Source organism: Meleagris gallopavo, chromosome 17 (assembly GCF_000146605.3).
Source record: "Meleagris gallopavo isolate NT-WF06-2002-E0010 breed Aviagen turkey brand Nicholas breeding stock chromosome 17, Turkey_5.1, whole genome shotgun sequence".
NCBI classification, from domain to species: domain Eukaryota; kingdom Metazoa; phylum Chordata; class Aves; order Galliformes; family Phasianidae; genus Meleagris; species Meleagris gallopavo.
The window spans coordinates 7,379,846-7,399,847 of record NC_015027.2 but is presented as its reverse complement, the minus strand read 5'-3'; the positions used below and the strand labels follow the sequence as shown (position 1 = coordinate 7,399,847).

General features: G+C 36.2%; 2 protein-coding genes across 5 annotated transcripts in view; one reads left to right on the top strand and one right to left on the bottom strand.

Annotated features, from left to right (window-relative positions):
* GNAZ (G protein subunit alpha z) overlaps positions 1 to 12,090 on the top strand; it is a 46,765-nt gene extending 34,675 nt beyond the window's left edge. For all 3 annotated transcript variants that reach the window (XM_019621079.2, XM_003211022.4, XM_019621078.2), the window contains exon 3: positions 10,017 to 12,090. In XM_019621079.2, coding sequence (XP_019476624.1) covers positions 10,017 to 10,361 — 345 coding nt within the window. In that variant the 3' untranslated portion in view covers positions 10,362 to 12,090. The remainder of the gene's footprint in view (positions 1 to 10,016) is intronic.
* LOC104909274 (radial spoke head 14 homolog) overlaps positions 1 to 19,991 on the bottom strand; it is a 41,953-nt gene extending 21,962 nt beyond the window's left edge. For both annotated transcript variants that reach the window (XM_019621080.1, XM_010720288.2), the window contains exons 1-4: positions 19,520 to 19,991; positions 18,779 to 19,218; positions 16,863 to 16,965; positions 16,539 to 16,657 (exon numbers count right to left, since the gene is read on the bottom strand). In XM_019621080.1, the coding sequence (XP_019476625.1) occupies positions 16,539 to 16,657; positions 16,863 to 16,965; positions 18,779 to 18,977 (421 nt within the window). In that variant the 5' untranslated portion in view covers positions 18,978 to 19,218; positions 19,520 to 19,991. The remainder of the gene's footprint in view (positions 1 to 16,538; positions 16,658 to 16,862; positions 16,966 to 18,778; positions 19,219 to 19,519) is intronic.
* Between the last annotated feature and the right edge of the window lie 11 nt (positions 19,992 to 20,002).

Genomic DNA, 20,002 nt, shown 5'->3' with positions numbered 1-20,002 from the left:
TAAGGTAATTTCTGAGTTTCATGGCAATATCCAGCATGCTAGGGAGCTATGGCCTCATGCTATGGCATTACAATTTGTCGTTCAGCAACTGCCTAATATTAAATATGCCTCCATATAATGTTTCCAGTGCCCTTGCAATACAAGGTTAATTTTATCATATTTGAAAACAAGAATCTTGAAGCAAATTCATGTGTCCTTGGTAAGGAACAGCTGTGATTGCAGCTAGATTTTAGCACTGAGAATTTAAACATCGTGTATCTGTATTTCCAAGTTAAGTGATAGATTTCATCTCCAAAGATAGAAAATGAAGTAGAAAAGTATAATGTCAGAGAAAAAGAAAAAAAAAAAAAGTTAGAAGAAATTGCAGAAAATATCTAACAAATAGTAATTAAAAGACAAATTTTAAAACTCTTTTCTGAACGAGACACGGAAATACAGGAGATATATTTGTTTCTGAGGATGTTTAGATGTAGATCATTGGTTTAATGTAGGTCACTCTAGAAGTAATGCCTCCTATTTATTTCCATGGAAATAGATACAAGGAGCACAACCACACTATTCAATAGAGCATTCAATTCTCAGCAACAACACAGTCTTCTAAGATAATCACCCCCATCAGCTAACCCTTTTTGCTAGCAAGGAGGAAGAGCCTGCATGCTGCACTTGTAAAAATCTGCACCAGTGGAGCTGACCTAGCATTGCCACCACTGAAATGCATCACCTCACTGTGCTGACATCCACTGTTGGGTCTCCAACAACACTTAGCAAGTGTCAGTGTATGTCACTGGGTGCAAATTTATTTAATATGGAGAAATTCATTTATGTACCTTTGCTTTGTACACACTTCCATGTCAGACACCATTTTGTCCGACTTCCCCTCTGCTGCCATCTCTCACATGGCAACAAAAGGTAATGGAATGCAGGTGGGAAGGTTCAATCTCTACTGCATCTCTGATATGCTGGGTCAACATAATAAAATAGGAGGCATTACAATCACAGCAGCCCTCGTATATCTCTGCAATTCCAAGGGAGAAAATGGTGTGGTAAGTTGTAGAATGAAAGAAATGGTAGTATACAATGAAAAATAATTATTCAGTCTTTTCTCAGTCAAGTTGAAAAATACCATTTTATAAAAATATTAGAGGCTTAAATTGTATTTTCACTTTCATCCTGTTATCTTGCTTGAACAGCTCTTGCTGTTTTAATCTGCAGTCAAGACTGGAGCTATTAGTACCCTGCGTGTAATTATACCTTCTATATATTAGCAGAGGAAAGGGAGAAACTGTAGAATATTGAGTGTTCACAGTTCTGTACTACATAGTCACAAAATAAGCCGCACACTTCAGCAACTATTAGATACCACCCTCTCTCCTCCTCTAACAATTAATGCAAAAGATTATGACATCTAATGAAAAAAAAAACCTAGCTTGAGACTGGAGTTCAGCTGCACGCTGATTCCTGATGGTTGTAAAGAGGTCCTTTAATGAATTCCCTTTGAGCTGTTAGTTAAATAAAAGTTGGATGGAGGTTAAAAGGAATTTGTTCAGTTTACTCCTGAGTAAAAAGCAGCAATGCAGCTTTTCAAAAATATTACCAATGCTATTCCACTCAGGAGAAAATTTAGCACAGAAAGACCACAGTGAATCAAAGAAATATCACCCTCTGAGAATTCAGAGAATACAAAAGCCATTCTGTGCTCAAATCGTACAATTTCTTCCTCAAAACATGAATATTTAAAATAGGAAAGTGCATTGGCAGAAACACTGACTGTGAATAAGTGAAGAGAGCACTTTAAGAAATCAATTTCTTTTTTTTTTTGAAGTACCCATACTTAAAGAAAAATTCTACAAAGTCAATTTTGGGAGCCTGACTGATAGCACTGGAGCTTAGTTCTGCCTAAATAAAGATTGCAAAATTGCCATCCTAAAGTGTATATCGTCTCAAGATGCAAATCAGTGCTCATTCCATGAGGTCCACTTCACTGAGTGGTCTTCCACCAGACACAATTTGAAAGAAGCGTGGTTTTTTGGCAATGAAATATGCAGAGATGTTCTTGTATCATTGCCATTTCTGGAGACAGAATGATTAAAGCCCTTCCTGTAAACCATTTCTCAGGAATCAAGGACTACAAGGAGTGCTGGTGCTTTTCTAGAAGCTTCTTAAAGCTGCGTAGCATAAGGTAGACACATACACTTGAACTGTAGCGTATATTCTTCCATGATACCTAGAAAAATCATGGCCCAAGGCACTTCCTTTACTTCCTAAACAAGAATTTCTTCTAGATTAACAAATTATTTGAAAATGTTTAGCTTTATGGCTTTGAATTATGTTGGATGAACTTTGATATTGAAAAATCAAACCCAATCTTTTGCTATGTAAAATTTAAATATTTACTTCTTTACAAATACACAATTTTTGCCTATCATAAGTAAATTCACTTTGATGGTTCTACCATGTACTTGAAATGGCAAAAATTAACACCCTATGTCCTAGGAAGCAAAAGATAATTCCATTATCTCCAGGTTATGGAGATGGAGGCAGCAGAGGTTTTGTTCAATTTATACAGTACATGTATATCATAATATACAGATTAAAAGGTAGTGACATCAATTGTAAAGTTTTTTGAATATTGCTGACTTAACCTGGAATTTCAGAACTAAGTATTGAAGGTCTTAAAAACCTGGAAAAAAAAATCCTGAAAAAGCCTGATAGGAATTCCAAACTTGATACTTGTAAGACGCATGATAAATGCACCATACCAGTTCATCATAGCAGAGTTAATAGAAACAAGTTATACTGCTTCAGATAAACATATATATGTATATCTATATGCAGTCAGAACTTCAGAAGAGCAAAAGTTCACAGGTAGATTTCCCAGACATAAGTGCAGTTTGAGGTTGCCTGATATTGTTATATCAAATACGCATTTTAAAAAATACTAGTTTTAAATAGTGATGAGACAGCACTACAAAGGAAGGCATGGTCACTGACTTGGGATTCAACATAATTTCATTGTCAATAGTTACTGTTACTGAATAGATTATTATTATATCAGCATTGCAGTTCTGAGAGGTCACACTCACTGATTCCCTAGTTCATATTGAAAAGTATTACATTAATGCCATAGATCACTGTAATCAGGTTTAAGTTCACAAGAAATATAATCTGCAAGGACAAATGGGAAGCGAGCACTACACTTTTTCCTCTTTGTGATTAACAGAAAGGCTAATGTGCAATTTAAATTATTTTGAAATAAAAAAAACAACTTAGGTCAGAAACATACATAACTTGGACTTAGGTGATGATCGTATTGATTCCTAATAGCAAATGTCTAATATGCTTCAGAATTTGATTTGTTCTGTGCTGGTGACCGTGCTTCATTCCCAGTTCAGCTGCTTATTTTTTTATGTTAGGGGTTATAAAGGTATTTTTAACATGTGGAGAACTGGGTGGGTGAAGCTATCATGGTGCAGCTTGATGAACACTTTGCAAAATATGAGGGCAGCTCTGAAAGTAATGCCTCCTGTTTTATTATGTTGATCCTTTCCATCAATATTCCATTACGTTTTGTTGTGGTATGGCAGATTGCAGCAGAGGGACAGTCTGACAAAATGGCATTGAATTCCTCCTTGTAGAAAAACTTTACCAATTGAGATTCACTGACACTTGCTGGACATTTATGGAGACCAAATAGGCGAGGTGAACATAGCGAGGCAGTGGGTGGTTTATTTCATTAGTGACACCATTAGAGCAATAAGTTAACTCCGCTGGTGCAGCTTTTTATGAGCATAGCACACAGGCAGCTGTTCATCACTGGTAAAAATGCACAGCTAATGGTGGTGACTGTGTTGAAAAAATAGTGTTTTCTAGCTGAGAATTTGCTATACTGAATAGTATTATTGTGTGCTCTTTTTATTGGTTGTATTTTCTGTGGAAATAAATAGGAGGCATTACTTTCAGAGCAATATACATAATAAATATGCTTATTGTTATTTGAAATGGAGTAGACTTGGTCAAAGGAAAAACAGAGCACTAATCACTGTGCTTCATAATGTGTGAATGATTTCCTGTGTAAACTACTGCAGGACCTGGACTACTGACAGTGGCACCTGAGAAGAATATAAATATTTATTAAATGCATAGACTGAGACTAAGCTGGAAAGTGTTTGAATGTGAAAAGGGAAAGGGAAGCTTGTCATGAAGCGTGCAAATAAATAGATGTAGAAATGCAAATATATACAAATGCCCACTTTAAATTGGAAAATTTTAAGTGCAGCTTATGTAATTTCCACGGGTCTGCTCAAACATGTTTATAAAATGATTTTCACTTTAAAGACTTTGGGTTTAAAGTTTTAATATATTGGCTGTTGACAGCAACTAAAGTATTACTGTTTCAAAAAACACTGCATTTATTATTAGAGAAAACATTTTTTAGTTGAAATGTGATCATTAGTATAACACATGCCTCTACTGCAAGTTTAAATCATCTCCTCTTCCACAGAGAGAGATTTCAACTTCCAATGGGAAAATCTTAGAAGCTTTTTATTTCTTGTTACTCAGGGAGAACGTGCACTCCAAATAACATAAATCTTACCCGTAGAGAAGCCAGGAATTTACCAATTACTCCTGCTCTCCCTCTGAAAATCTGCCTATTTTCCCTAGAATGTGTCCACTTAGACATATGGATAGTACAGACGATCATTTGGGAGTGCTGATCATGCTCTAATGGTACCAAATTTTACGAGCATGTTTTTCCATCTGTAAAGTACAAGTTTGGAAAAGAAATGGAGCCAGAAGAATGAAGTTAGGAACACATTTAGATTATAAAACAGCATGGATACAGGATGAGATGGAGTAGAATTTAAGTGATCCAGTGAAATAAAATAAAACTGATTAAGTGACGGAATATCGTTGTTATAACCTTATTCTCAACTTCTTGTTTCTGTATATTTTGATTCAGGCTCTGTAGCAATGTTAATTTTTCCACAGGTTTTCTGGCCCTGTTCAACAAATATTATGGATTTTCTGTGATTAATGAGGGCTTATACGATAAATAAAACTGTCAAATGTAGGAACACTGCCATCATCTGCTTCAGAGGGAGGAAAACGTGAGATGAATGAAGCATAGGAAAACAGAATGTTTGTATGATTAAAGAAGTTGAGTCCCACTGAATAACTGTACTAGAGATCTCTGTGGTCCTTTTTGATGGCAAATCAGTTTTTTTAAATAAACGCTTTCATGGGTAATTCTAAATTCTTCCTTCCTTTTCTCTAAGGTACATAATCTGATAACTTGTGATTTGATTTATAGAAGGTCTGATAACTCAGAGCTACAGCAGGTATCAGTGAGAACTTCAAAAATCTATTAAAACTTTGTTAAATAAAGAAAAGCATGTGCTGAGAAAAGAGGTTTTAAGTGCCTAGACTGGGTATCTAGAATTACTGGGTCCCTTCTAACTATTTTCCCCTTTTGTAGTTTCCTATTTCTAAATCATTGTTAGTGGTACCTCTTAATCTGACAACATGCTGGGAAAACAAATGTAGCCAATGAAATATTCAGATACAGTAATTATAAGCTTGAGGAGAAACTAGTAATTCTGTCTTTTCAGCAGCTCATAAATAGTAATTTTATAGTAAAGTAAAAATCTATAGAATGAGTAGTGACAGTAAAGGAAAATATTGACTGGCATATGAAGAAAAAGAGATGTTCATACAACATGTGAGTTACATGAATAGTATAATGAAAATAATGATTTCAGCATTTGACATTTGAGCATTTATTTTTACAACCTTTATGTTTTCTATCTTACATCCCTCTTATTTTATATTCTCCTGTAAGTTCTTGTAAGTTCTTAAAGAACTTAACTTAAGAAAAAGAAGTTAACATTGAATGCCTGGAGGCATTCAAGGCCAGGCTGGATGTGGCTCTGGGCAGCCTGGTCTGGTGGTTGGCGACCCTGCACATAGCAGGGGGTTGAAACTACATGATCGTTGTGGTCCTTTTCAACTCAGGCTATTCTATGATTCTATGATTCTTAAAGTAACTTATTTTTCTCCCTGACATTTTAATTATTTTTAGGAATGCATCAAATAAATATAGATGATATATAATAATTTTATCTCATTTTCTCTTTATGGTATATTGCATACTTCTGTGTATTTGTGGCGGTCACTAGTTCCTGGGAAATTCATTTCATACTCTCTGATTAAAAAAAAAGGCTTTTTTCTGTTAACTTGGATAGGAAAATACATTGTTGAACAACCAGTAGAAAGTGGACTTCTAACATGATCTATGATTTTAAACTTACAGCTCTGTTATAAGGAGTTATTACAATAGATTTTCTATGGAAAATTATGTGTGTGGAGGTCATGCTTTAGGTTTTCTGTCAAATATGAGTTATTAAATGTATTTGGTTTTTGTTTTTTTCCAGAAACTGTCATTATGATAGAGTTCTTTGCTTTTAATAATCTTTAAAGTTTTGTTTTTCTTACCTGTATGCTTGTAGCATTCATTATGGTAACTGTAAATGAAAAAATATATTCTATAATTCTAACTATACCTGGAGAAAATAGTGTGATTCTCCTATACAGGTGAGGCATTATTTCACTTCATTTAAGGCAAGTGGTTGCTTTGGTGACAGACCTTTGGGCTATTCTAAGGTGAAGTGAGCCTGACAGAAAATAAAGCAGTCAACAATGGGTATTCAGAGAGGCCACAACTACAGTCTCTGACTATTTCCTTTTCATCCTACATCATCAAAAGAAAAGTGACAACTAAGTATAGCTCTTTCCAGCAGAAGAATAACCCTTGTACTTAAATTCTCCCCTTTGGGATGAAAAGTTTGAGATCTGCATAAAACTGAATACAGAAAATTGACTTCTCATTTATGGTTTCAATGATAAATATGTTCTTACAATTCATGGAATTAAAGATTGGCCAGATATAATCTCTGCAGGTCATTTATTATCACATCTCAAATGAAGCTGGACTATTGCCAAAAGTAAATCAGGCCAGCTATAGCTTTATCTAGTTGAGGGAAGAAAACAACTACAGATGAAGATTTCATAAAACTGATGTTTTTCTTCCAAATTCTAATCTGAATCTTCCAAGCTGCAATTAGTGTTCACTGCCACTTGATACTTCATGTGATACTGCTGATAAGAATTTATCTTCATCATCTTTGTAACTATGCTTCAAGTAATTGAAAGTTTTTATTAGATCAACCCATAGCCACCTCTTAGCCAGTCTAAATAAGACAAATTCCCTCATCCTCTCCTTGTAGGTCAGTGCAGTATTCAGTTACTTACTGCTTAGGCTCAGAGGGCTAAGATACTAAACTTAAATGTCTCGCATGGTTACATGCAGTGGATTCAATTCCCTTTTTACCACACCACTTACTCTTCAAATATTTTAATTTCATTTAATTTCTTCAGAAGGTCTGAAGTTGTGAATCTCTAAATAACATATTTCAAACAGAAAAAGATTCATGGTGTTTTCTGAAATTGCTACCAGCATGTGCTAAATGCCAGCTGCAATCACAAGGAAAAGCCACGGCAGGAAAATAGAAGCAGCTTCCACTGGTTCTTCCTAGATTTACTGACTTTATTTTGCCCATATTTCTGAAAAACAAACATTACTATTCCTGCACTAATTTGATCCAGCATGCTTTCTGTTTACCTAAGATAAATTTTCTTTAGTTTGCCAAAGGTTTCCGCAGTCTCCAAATGCCAGACATTTAAAAATAATGATGAAGGAGAAATGACTGCAAGAGAAAGTTCTTAAATATTTAGTACAAATGATAGTTAATTCCCTCATTTGTGACAGTTTCTCTCTTCATTTTTCATTTTCACATTCAGAAATCTCTCAGCTATGACCAAAAAACTTTCATAGGAAAGCTGTGAAGAAATACTACATTCCAATTTATCTCTACTCCCAACTGTTTATCCTAATTACTTGCTATCTTGATAACAGGGTCTTGCCTTTTGAAAACTCTTAGCTGTTCTGGAACTCTTGGCTGCAAAGCACACCTCTTCCAAAGGATGATCAGGGATATTTGTACGTTTGTAAATTACTGGAAGAACAGAAGCAGCCATCTGTTCCTTAGTATGTTTTTCCCCTTAAGCAACCAATTCTTTGTTCTCGTGCTTGGAGAAGAGCCTGCAATTAGATCCCAACAAGACTGTATGCAAAAAGGTATTGGCATTATCTTGCCTATCTTCTGTGTAATTCTGAAATTACAGCAGCATTTTTTTTCTAATGCCTAGCCAGCTGCACCCCTCAGGATTCCTGAATTGGAAAAGACACTGCAGAGAAGAAAGATAACTTTTTCTACCATTACTTTTTCCTCCATGTTAATAGAAAATTTTCTTAACCCCTTTAGGAGAAGTACAGTAATTTGTTCTATTTTTTTAATGATTTAATCAATAATCCTCCCAAGTTCCCTTTCCTGTAATATGTAGCTCTGCAATATTGACAAAACCAGAAATGTGTTTGTCATGTTGTCACGGAAGTCACAGGATCTGGCCTTTCCTTTTTGCTCTTGCTCACTGCCTGGCAGAGAGTGTGGGGGTGCTTCCAAGCTGTGTGCTTTCAGGTTTGCTCTTTTTCAGAAAATTCTCTCTTTCTCTCCTATTTTATTTGATTTATTAGGCTCAATTTCAAGTAGATTGTATTATATTGCATTATCTTGCATTCCGATACCATAGTTAGTAAAATAATATTTCCTCCTTACATTGTTGCCTCTGTTTTTGTTTTTGTTTTTGTTTTTTTCACTGAGCCCAGCTCCCATCTCCCTACCCCTTTTCCTTTTCCCTTTCCATTTTTGGGAAGACTATGAGTGGATACATCATGCATCTTTAAGGCTCAGTTTTGAGTGTCAGCCTTCATCTTAGAACTGGGGTCATTTCGTTCTTATTAAAGATTTTCAGGTATATCAAGATGTCATCTGGCTATAATAAACTAAGAGCCATGTCATGCATGTCTTTGAAATGTGATTAATACACTACACAAATCATACTGCCATCAATATTGTCATCTGAACTCTTAAGCCTTTTCCCACTTTCAGCAGTACATGAACACAGGTGAACAGCACATAGTTTTAATCAGAAAAAATAATGCTGGATATTGAAAAAGTTTGGAATGATACCTTGTTGCTTAACTGTAGTAGCTTTTCCTTAAAGAGAAATGAGTGCCTACCTTAGAAAACTTTCATGTAGACAAATAACTGACTAAATACTGGAACAGGATGGAAAATATTGACCTTTAGGAAAAATGGCTGATTAAGCTATGATCTGTATTTACTTTTGACAATACTCGAACGATTTTTATTTTAATCAGCTATAATACTTTTCAAAACTTTGCAACTTTTTACACCTATTGGTGTAAACCTACCAACAAACAGCCTTGTGAAAGCACCACGGACAGCTCCCGCTGCACCAGAAGTGCTGAGGGAACCGTGCTGAGCAATTACAAAATGGCGGATGATTTCCAACCGGCATTCCTGCTTTCAGTTTATAGCAGCATTGCATTGCTACTTCCAAATTTGTAACTGTGTTGGTCGCTCTACATCGATCATCATGGCACTGCCTTTTTAAGGCAGTGCACACAAAGAGGTTAAACATATCTGGCCAGATTCAGTGTTCACTTAGAAGTAAACAAGATTCTAGCTGTCCCACCATAGTAGAATGTGGTTCCTTTTCTCATGTATCCTTTATTGTTATACAACTTTTTTTTTCCCCCTCACAGCTTAAACCTATTTTTTCCAAACATTTAGTTTTAGACCTGCCCTCATAACAGTCAATTATTTGAAAAAATGTTAACAATAATAAGAGCCAAACTGTAGAAAAAATTATCAAAATGAGTGAATTAAGGTTCCTGAAGTTTCTTGCTCAGGTAAGATGGACAGTCACCAAATAGAATAAACACTCTTTTTTTGTTCATTAATAGAAGTAATAATATATTCTGTGTGCTTTCCACAGTTATGCTGAAATGCTGTCTGTTATTTTCTCACCTACAGAGTCGAATGGCAGAAAGTTTGCGTCTCTTTGATTCCATCTGCAACAACAACTGGTTTATCAACACTTCCCTCATCCTTTTTTTGAATAAGAAAGATCTGCTGGCAGAAAAAATCCGACGCATCCCCTTAACAGTCTGCTTTCCTGAATACAAAGGCCAAAACACTTATGAGGAGGCAGCAGTCTACATCCAGCGCCAGTTTGAGGACTTAAATCGCAACAAGGAGACCAAGGAGATCTACTCACACTTCACCTGCGCCACTGATACCAGTAACATCCAGTTTGTCTTTGATGCAGTGACAGATGTCATCATTCAGAACAATCTCAAATACATTGGCCTCTGCTAAGAATCCTTGGGCTAATCTGTTTTGCTGAAGTAATTGAAAAAGAGGCTAACCATTTCCACTTCTTGTGGAAACAATGGGGCAACGCTTAGCCCAAGGAGAGAAAAGGGGAAATCTGATGTATGTATGCAGTTCCTCTTATGCCCCACTAGCCTGTTACATTATTTTTCATAAATATATGTTATGGAGAGTGGAAGTCTCCTCTCCAAAAAAATCACACACACACAAATAATAAAAATGCCCCCAAATGAAAAACAAACCACACAAAAAATTCAAATAAAATCAACAAAAGAGATTGAGGCCTAACTCTGTGGAGATGTTTTCACCACAGTCACTGCACTTTTATTCCATTTGTTTCATTCTATTTCCTACAGTGGGAGTGTTATCATGTTCTATGTAAGAAATAATCATCCAATTGTCCTAAAATTTTACTGACATGAAGATATAAAGCTGGTGAGTGATAGATGAACTCATTTGCATGGTGTGAAGCAGAATGATTGCATTGGGGTGAATAACTAGTTCAAATCAAAAGCTGCAGAACAGGAGTGCTTACGGAAAATATTACTTAAAGATTTAGAGAATGGACATCTACCCTCTGTACTGGTACACACAGCCCAACTATATACACATGCATCAGGTATGCACATGCACATGACTCACAGCATATACTGTGTACACACTTCTGCTTTACTCTTTCATGGACACCTTGCCTGTTAAAGGAATTGCTGGTGCACAACTGTTCTGTGATTTCCAAACTGACTATCAGCCCTTTCTGCTGTTTAAGGCTTCAAAATATGCAGCAAAACTACAAAAAATGAATCAATGAATAGGCCAAATTAAGGTCAGTGTTTCTTCTACTGATAAGGAGTTTTATACATCAAAACAGTCTTCTTTTACATCTTTTTTTGCCAAATCTTGTGGTGTTTCACAAAAAAAAAAAAACAAAAAACAACACTCTATATTTAAGAAGTAGGTTAGTGTTTCTTTTTAATACAGATAAAAAATAAATCACAAAGCAGTTTTTTAAATTATTGTTGTAGTGTCTGGACTGCTGAATGTGAAAGTTGCCAATGGACGATTCTGTTCCACTGCTCCAAATACATTCTGGGAACTGTGATGTTGTAACAGATTTCCCAAGAAGCAGGAGCCATGGCGATTGTGTAGTGTATAGCCTCCAAAGTCTTTTTTTGTTGGGTTTTTAATTATTTTAAAAAATGTGATGTATTATTAGAAGGTTAAAGATGAGCGATATGAACAATAACTAAATGTCTTGATATTTCAATTTAATAATTTAAATTATTTACAGTTTAGTGAAGTCAAGGAAACTGAAGAGATACATTCCTCAGCTCCAGGTTTCATCTCATAAAGAAACACTACTGGATGGAGTAACATTCCAGCAAAGGTTTGAATGCATAAGAAACTCTGTGGGACTATACTGGAAAATCGCAGATGGATCAGTTGATTCTTTCCCCTGCCATAGAAAAGACTTCTTAAAGACTTCAGTGTAAAGTTGGTGTGTAAATATATGTTTGATAATTGTAAAGCACATACGTACACAGAGACACAGACACACATGCACACTGGAAAATATCCTTCTACTTTCGTTCCCCCTATGTACTATGATTAGTGCAAGAAATCTCAGCCAAGGGCTCTCAGAAATTTAAAACAAAATGGTTAATAACATCAACATTTAAACTGTCCACTTAAAAAATAAATAACTCAAATGATAATGCATTTGTCTATAGTGTGTTCATTACTTAGTGTTATGATATACCAGTTAACTGAATACTGTTATGATTCATTTGTGACAGAATATTGAGTTTTATTAATTGGTTCCAGAATGTTTTGTTCAATTTATTCACTAACATTCAGGAAATTTTAATCTTAAGCAATTACATTTGACAAACTCTGCAAGTTTCAGGGGATGTCTTCCCATGTAATGTCTTTAAAAATTATGACTGCATGTTGTTGTTAGATGTTTTTGGGAGATGGTTAGTAGCAAATTTAGAAGAGAAGCCATAGATCAAGATTAAGAAGCAACAGGAAAGAAAATTAAGAGAACTGCCATAGTGTTTCTGCTCTAAATTGCTTTCTATAGCGTGATATACTTTTATTAGCTAATTGTGAAAATTGTGGAAAAGATTTACAGTGAGTCTGGCCTTCCTTTTCCCATTAATGGACTGTGAGCTGGTATGCCCCTTTCACCTCTAGCTTTTATAGTACAGTGGCCATTTCAGAGTGGTGAAAAAAGTGACAAGAAAATACTGGCTTTTATTAGAGCACAGCTTCAAAATTAGAAAGCTGACTGAAAAAAAAAAGCAAAACGAGAAGCATAGTTAATTTTGAAGAGAGTAAGAAATACTTTATAAATTAAAAAAAATTATTCAGTTGAGAAGGTCCTTATAAGTACTATAGGTAACCTACAATAGCAGTGAAGAACCTAGGGTATTTTATCAAAAGAATAAAGATTTTTCTAAATAAAAGAAATTAATTGCATTTATCCTCAAATTGAGATTTTTGGGAGATAAAAGAGAAGCTGAAGCAGAGCATTTTACTACATGTTTGTAGTTAATTTAAACATAAGAATGTGATGGAATAAAATAGTAAATAATGAAGTTTAATCAGTTCACATAATCATTCTTTGAATAGCAATGACTTGCTATTAACCTTCCAATAATTTAATTTCTATGATATTTTTTATCTTGATGTTCTAAGTAATTCATGGCTACTCTTCTAAGGTGTTAAATTGTTTTACATAGAAATCAAATAATTTTATTTTCCCATTATGTAAGAAGACTGAGGTGTGGGGAGGTTAAAACCAAAGAGTCTGTATCCAAAACAGGCCCTGAAATGAAACTCCTTAGCTCTCAGTCTTCCACTGGATAAAGAATGCAGTTAAATTGGCAACTATTTCTTCAGCACTCAGGTTTATCAGTGATGCAGTGAAAGAAGAACTGTATTAGTAGAGCTGGGATGTCACTTTACCTGGACAACAATGACATTCACAGAAGAGATGTTCCATCTGCTGCAATAAGAATGCCATCTGTCCTTCCATTACTTGCATTTCACACAAAACAGGTTTCAAAGGGAAAACGGTATCTTTAAACAGACCTTATTCATAGAACTGATTTGTTATGATTTTGTAAATGTACAATATTGAAGATAGTGAGGGTCAGTAAAGAAAGAGAATCTTTAACCTGTTGGACTCCTCCAAAAAAGAGGTTCTGGTAAGCTTTCAAAATCCAGCGTCATCCAATCCACTTCAATTTTTGTCTAAAAGGATTAAGCACTCTTAAAATACAGGTAAGATTATAACTAAGAACTATTAAATATTTCTAGCACTGTACACATCCTGCGAAAAATACTTCTTTCTTTCACAGGTTTTTTTTGCATTTATTATTGCTGAGGTCATTTATCCTTGCATAACATTCAGTAATATTAAGTACCTTCTTGAATCTCAACTAATTGTTTTCACAAAGAGTTAAAGTTTTGCTAGTAAGGTCTCCTGGCCAGTGTTCATTTTCTCCTGCTACGGGTTCTTCTCCCTCTTTCATCCTCTATTGAATACATGCCAAGGTGTGTACAGCTTATGTTCCTTTTTGGCTAGTATGAAGCCTATTGCTTTATTGGTCCTGGAAATTGCCATAGAAAACATCAGAAACATAACTAAGGAATGCTTTGTTAGTTGCTGACTTCTTCCAGGTGATACAAGGTGTACAGGAATTGCTAGGCCACAGACTGAATCAGTGATTGTGCACAAGGTGAGAAGGTGTGGCTAACCCAGGGAGCACAGGTGCAAACAATGAGCCCAAGTGACCAGAAGAGGTGGGCTCAGGGTCTGCCCCTCCTCACCCTCATTTAAGGGTTAGCAACTGAAGAAGTGTGTTTTTATTTGGAGATTGTGTCCTTTTTGAGAATACCAGCTTTTGGGAAAGGTAAGCTGCTTTTGTCTGTATTGCTTTCTAAACTTGATCGTGTCTAATACCTTTACAAGCATGTTCCTATTCTGGTAGAAGGCACTATCAGGCCTTCCATTGCTTCACACAAGGTTATCTAGATATGAACTGTCATAGTAAATATGAAGAGATGAAGCCAGATAGCTTTTTGAGTGGCTGAAGATGACAATTACTAGGCAAAGACAATTCATTTGACATATTACACATTGAGAAATAATGACAAGTCTTCTGAGGATTGGTTTTTTTTGTTTGTTATTTCCTCTCCTTCCCCTCAAATGTCAAACTATACTATATAAAAATATTATCTGAAGAATGCTATTCAAGACTAGCTTAACCAAGGCAAGGACTTCTATCTTGAATAAGACTTAAGCATTTTTAGTAGCACAGAGGAAATTGGTCAAATCTGGGATCATTTCACTGCTATGGAAATGAAACTTCAGAAGATAGTTTCACCTAAAAAGGTATAATTCAAGCGAAGCATAAAGAGGATGCGAGTGGTGTTATGCTGGTTGAGACTTCTGAGCATAGGATCAGAGATTAAAGTTCTGTTTGCATCACAAATGTAAATAATTCCTCTACATCCACTTTAAATTTCTCATAAAGAGAAAAAAAGAGTAGGGAAAGAGTTGGCCCACATAAGTAGAGTACACGAGTACTGTAAATACGAAGGTTATGCTGAGAACTAGTGAAGGGAAAGAAATGTATTCTAAACAGACTAAAATACCAGGTTTCTAATTAATTAACTGTCCTTACTTACATCTGTAAGGAAATTGTAATGAAGGCACTGATGTACAGCATTTACTAAATAACTAATTCTAAAACTAAATACTTTTTCCCTTTCTTATGCTATTCATTAGCCTATTCTGCTTTCTAGAACTCTAGAACTGTTTCCTGAAAAAAGTTTGTTACTGATAACTTGATTTGGAAAACCCAGTTCTTATCTGTCACCAGTATCTGACATCAGAAAAGTAAAATGGGAAAACAGCTATCAATCTTGGCTCACGAGATACTTCAAATCAGCTGTCCTCAAACTTGTAGTCTGTTCTCTAAACTTTCACTAAATTGGGATTGTAACAGGATTTGGAAGCTGCTCTTTGTATGGCAGACTTCTGCTCACTTCAGAGCTTCTGTGAAACCTCTGCCTTCAACCAAAGGCAATGTCCCAAGAAGAGAGACAGCTCTCAGCTCAGTGGGGGTTGAATAACCTTTCACTCCAGGAGGTAACTTTTTTCTCCTTGTATAGAATAATCTCACATTGTCACTGAATTGATGTCGTACAGCCCTGATAATTCCCATCAGTGACTCCTGAGCTAAGATGAAATATTCAGATGCCTGCGGGGACACAGATGGAACAGTGGTAGTAGACCTGTCCTTGATCTCTAAGTGGCAGTGTGATGTACAATTACATATTCTCTACTTTGGGGAATGTACTTTGATTTCTGTGGAATTCTTAATAAGCAGTTTTTTATGTTTTGGCACCACCAAGTGCTGCTTATTGCTATAATATTTCTCTAAGCAGAAATGGTGATTGTAATAAAATGCTTTCTATGTAACTCTTGCTTGTAGTTAATGGTTATTTTTTTTAAACCTGCTGAACTGGCAATCTGCCCACAAAAGACCATTATTTAGAACCTGAACTGTGCTATTATATTACAACCTCTAAATGAAGACTGGAGTCTGATGTACAACATTATCATACTAGACTTACCTTATAAAAATTCCAGCAAACTGAACTAGTTGCTGCTGCTGCCACCAAAACTTTCAAGCAAGTGATGTATGTCAAATTACTAGCTAAAACGCATCTGAATTCAGCTTTTGTGAATAGTTCCACAGAATAAGGAATGAGACGATTGATAAGGTCCTGCATTAGATGTGACTAGAAGTATAGTATTCTGTAGTTTATAGCAATGAATAAAATTCAGTACAGACCGAACAGCAAGGCTTATTACTGAAATATGGAGTTTTGAAAGAATTAAGAATAACCGCTATAAAAATAATTGTTAATAATTACTACTGATCTGTATTAAAAAAAAACACTTACTAATATTTATTTCTATTAAGTTTTTGCTTCTTTTAAGTTTCTATTATGATCTACATAATCTATATAATCACAGGATGATATCTATCTGTCTGCACAGGAATTCTTTAAGGCAGAGAGATGAACGCACACTGAAGTCATCTGTTTTCGACTTTTGAATAATTAATTACTGAAAAATCCCCCTACCTTCAGGTAACTTGGCCATCATGTCAAACACTTGATGTGTGTTTTTCCGACAGATGTCTTCTGGGTCATCCAAGAGCTCAGTGAGGGCAGGAATTACTGCATTTTGTATCAACCCTTGCCTATAAGCATTAGAGAACAGATTTAACTAAGCATAATATAGCTCAAATACTTGACAGGTGCATAATCTTTAATTAAATATTATAATATATTAAATGTAAGTTGTTTTCATTGCTTCCATGTTGCAAAAATTTAGAAATTCTGTTTTTATTTCTCACAGAAACTTCTTTATTATTTCCTATGCCATTAGGTAGGAATTATTCCTACCTGCCGACATTATGCATCACCACTATATAGAGAATTTCTGTTGTCTTCTGTCGGACAGTACTGTCATGATGCAGCAGCAAGGTCTTCAAGTTCTCCAAGAAACCTGTGGGACACAACCATTGATTTTTAGTATTTTTAATTTCAGCATTAGTCTGATAGTGCAATGCTCATTTCTACCTCACAATTTCAAGTGCAGGCAACCTGGTTTTTCATCTTGTCCTGGAGGTGAAATTCTCAGTGTCGTACTGCGAGTATAGCAGAAACTTAAAGACCTACTGCCAAAAATGCCCTGTTGTCAATTCTGAAGCATATTCATATTAGAATAAAAATGTATGTATCAACCCCACACAATTGTCTGATTTGACAGCTGATGAGAATAATGGAAAGTTCCCATTCAATTAACCTTGTGTTGGTTAATACTAGAAACAAGCTGCTGAATTCTGTACCTGATTATGTTCTAATCTTGCTAAGAGTTAGGAAGTTATATAACTCTAAAAACAAAGGTATACTGATGTCAGTGGTGCTGTTACTGTTTTAGAAAAGCAGGTGTTTGCAGATTGATGACTACATTTCTGTAAACATTAAGTCTTGCAAGGGCTGTGTAAAAGCACAGAGCCTCACCTTCCATGTGCTGAAATAAACTTGGTTTGGCACTGGAGAAGAAAAAACTAATGCTAATTGAACAATGATTATATAATTTAGTATGACTATTGGTGCCTCTTATGAAGAAAATGTGTGTGACAGTGACAAACCTAAAAACTACTTCATTGTTACATAATGATACTGTAAATACACAACTGACTGCTAAAAAATGTTACAAAGATAACCTTGCATGACTTTTTTTTTCCCCTCAACTGCAAATTTAAGATTATTCCAAATGTTAGGATATATATTAATTAAAAATAGTGAGCAGACGTAATCCTGCGAAGTATGAAAAATTTGGTTATTTAGTTTTAATTTCTTATGAAGTTCCTGAGGCTCTTGTTATAGTCGCATTCTACAATTATCATGAGACTTCTGAGAAATATTGTGTAAAGCTCTGATGTTTTGGCCCTCCAGTAGTTATAGCTGAATGTGCCGTGCTATCCACTGCTGAAGGAATGAATGGCAAAAAGTGACTTCATAGACTTTGCAAATTAATTTTTATTAATCACTGATTGAATCACTAGTCCACTGAGGTCAAGAGTGGTATTTTTATGTTTGAGGTACTCAACAAGAAGCAGGTAGATACTTGTTGAATGAAGAAATATAAAAGGAGGTGATTGTTGCATTTTTTTTTCATGCTCTATAGTTATAGTATCACAGAAGGGCTGAAGTTGGAAGGGACCTTAAAACCTAGCCAGTCCCAATGCCCTGCTGTGGGCTGCTTGCCAATCACCAGATCAGGCTGCCCAGGGCCCCATTCAACCTTGCTTTGAATGCTTCTAATTATGGGGTGCTCACAGCTTCTCTAGACAGCACTGCCAGGGCCTCACTGCCATCAGAATGAAGAATTTCCTCCTAGTACCTAATTTAAATGTCCCCTCCTTTAGGGTAAAACCACTCTCTGTTGTCTTATCACCATCTGCTCATGTAAAAAGTCTCTTTCCTGTTTGGAAGCTTCCAAACAAGTGGCAATGAGATCTCCCCAAAGCCTTGCCTTCTCCAGCCTGAACAAGCTCAACTCCTTTAGCCCACCTTTAAAGAGATGTGGATTGTTCTTTTCTTTCTTTCTTTCTTTCTTTCTTTCTTTTTTTTTTAATTGATAATATAATATTCTCTACTTTATTATGGTTCAAAACAAGTAGAGATTAAAATCATGATATCCTCCTGGCTGTTTCTCTCTCATCAATTATATTGCAGGAGTAAAAACAGGACAACACAGCACATCCCTGTCACCACCACTATATTAAAGCTTATGGCAGCAAACCACTTACCTATCTGGACTGCCTGGTAGATATTTTCTGGGTCATGGACCAGATCACAGAGTGCCATCAATGCCCGTTGCTGAGTCAGCACCTCAGGAGATTGTATCTCTCTATTCAGTTTAGGCAGAGCTCTGCTCCCAAACGCGATAGGAGCTTTTGTTGGATCTATATCAGGGGGTAGCTTGGCTGAGATAAGAGTGCTTGCCATCCCTGATTTGTCTGGGAAGGATTCTTTTTATACTTAAAAAAAATACTGAAAAATGACTCTACTTGGTGACAAACAACTGATGTACCGAAGCCACCGCTATTAATTAGCATTAAACTGAAGGGTCCTCTGTCCCCTCAAAGCACGATTCTGGCACACGTGAGGTTTTAGGAAGCTGTGAAAGAAGAGGCTGGGATGGTTCATCAGATGAGCTGCCTTTTCTGGTTTGAGTTTCTACTGAATACTGTAAAATAACAATAGAAGAAGCAAGGAGAAAGCTTAAAATTGTGAGAGAAGTGTTTTTAAAGGGTTAAAACCCCTTTAGAATGTTCCATGCTACAGAAGGGACTCAAACTCTAAGGTCTTTCTAAAGGTTTGTAGTGGAAACCTGCCCTCGGAACTCGTTAATGATCCCTGGAAAGGATCGCTGACCGCCCACCGCCCTCAGCGCAGTAATAGAGCAGCCTGCAACCCTGGAAACTGCTCAACACAACAAAACACAGCTGCACGGAAAAAGAAAATCATATATATATATAAAATCCTACTTAACAACAGCATCTGTTTGTTAAGAGCAAACCAAATGACGTATAATCACAGACGCCGCTCTCAGCCTGAGCCCCGGTTGCCGCTCTACGGCGCCTGCGCGCCCGCGTTCTGGTTACCACAGCAACCGCCCTCTGTGTAAACCCAGCTCTGTGAATACAAACTGCGCGGCCCCCGTGTTCCTTTCCGCTACTGTTTCCAGCTTTGCGTCAATAGCGTAACCAGCGCGTTCGGCGGTGGTTGTTGAAAGGCAGTGGCGTCCGCGGCATGGTTGGTGAATCGGAATGTGGGGCGCGGAGAGTTGAGTAGCGGGCGGCACTTGGTGGGTCCGCGTGTGAGGAAAGGGCGGGAATTGCTGCGGTGTGGGTGCCCACGCCAACTGCCTTCTCTGTAAAGGAGCTAATGTAATAAAAAACTGTAATAGATTCTGGTTTGATGATCACCAAAATCCACAGAAAAAAATATCTTCAGCAAAGGGTGCTTTT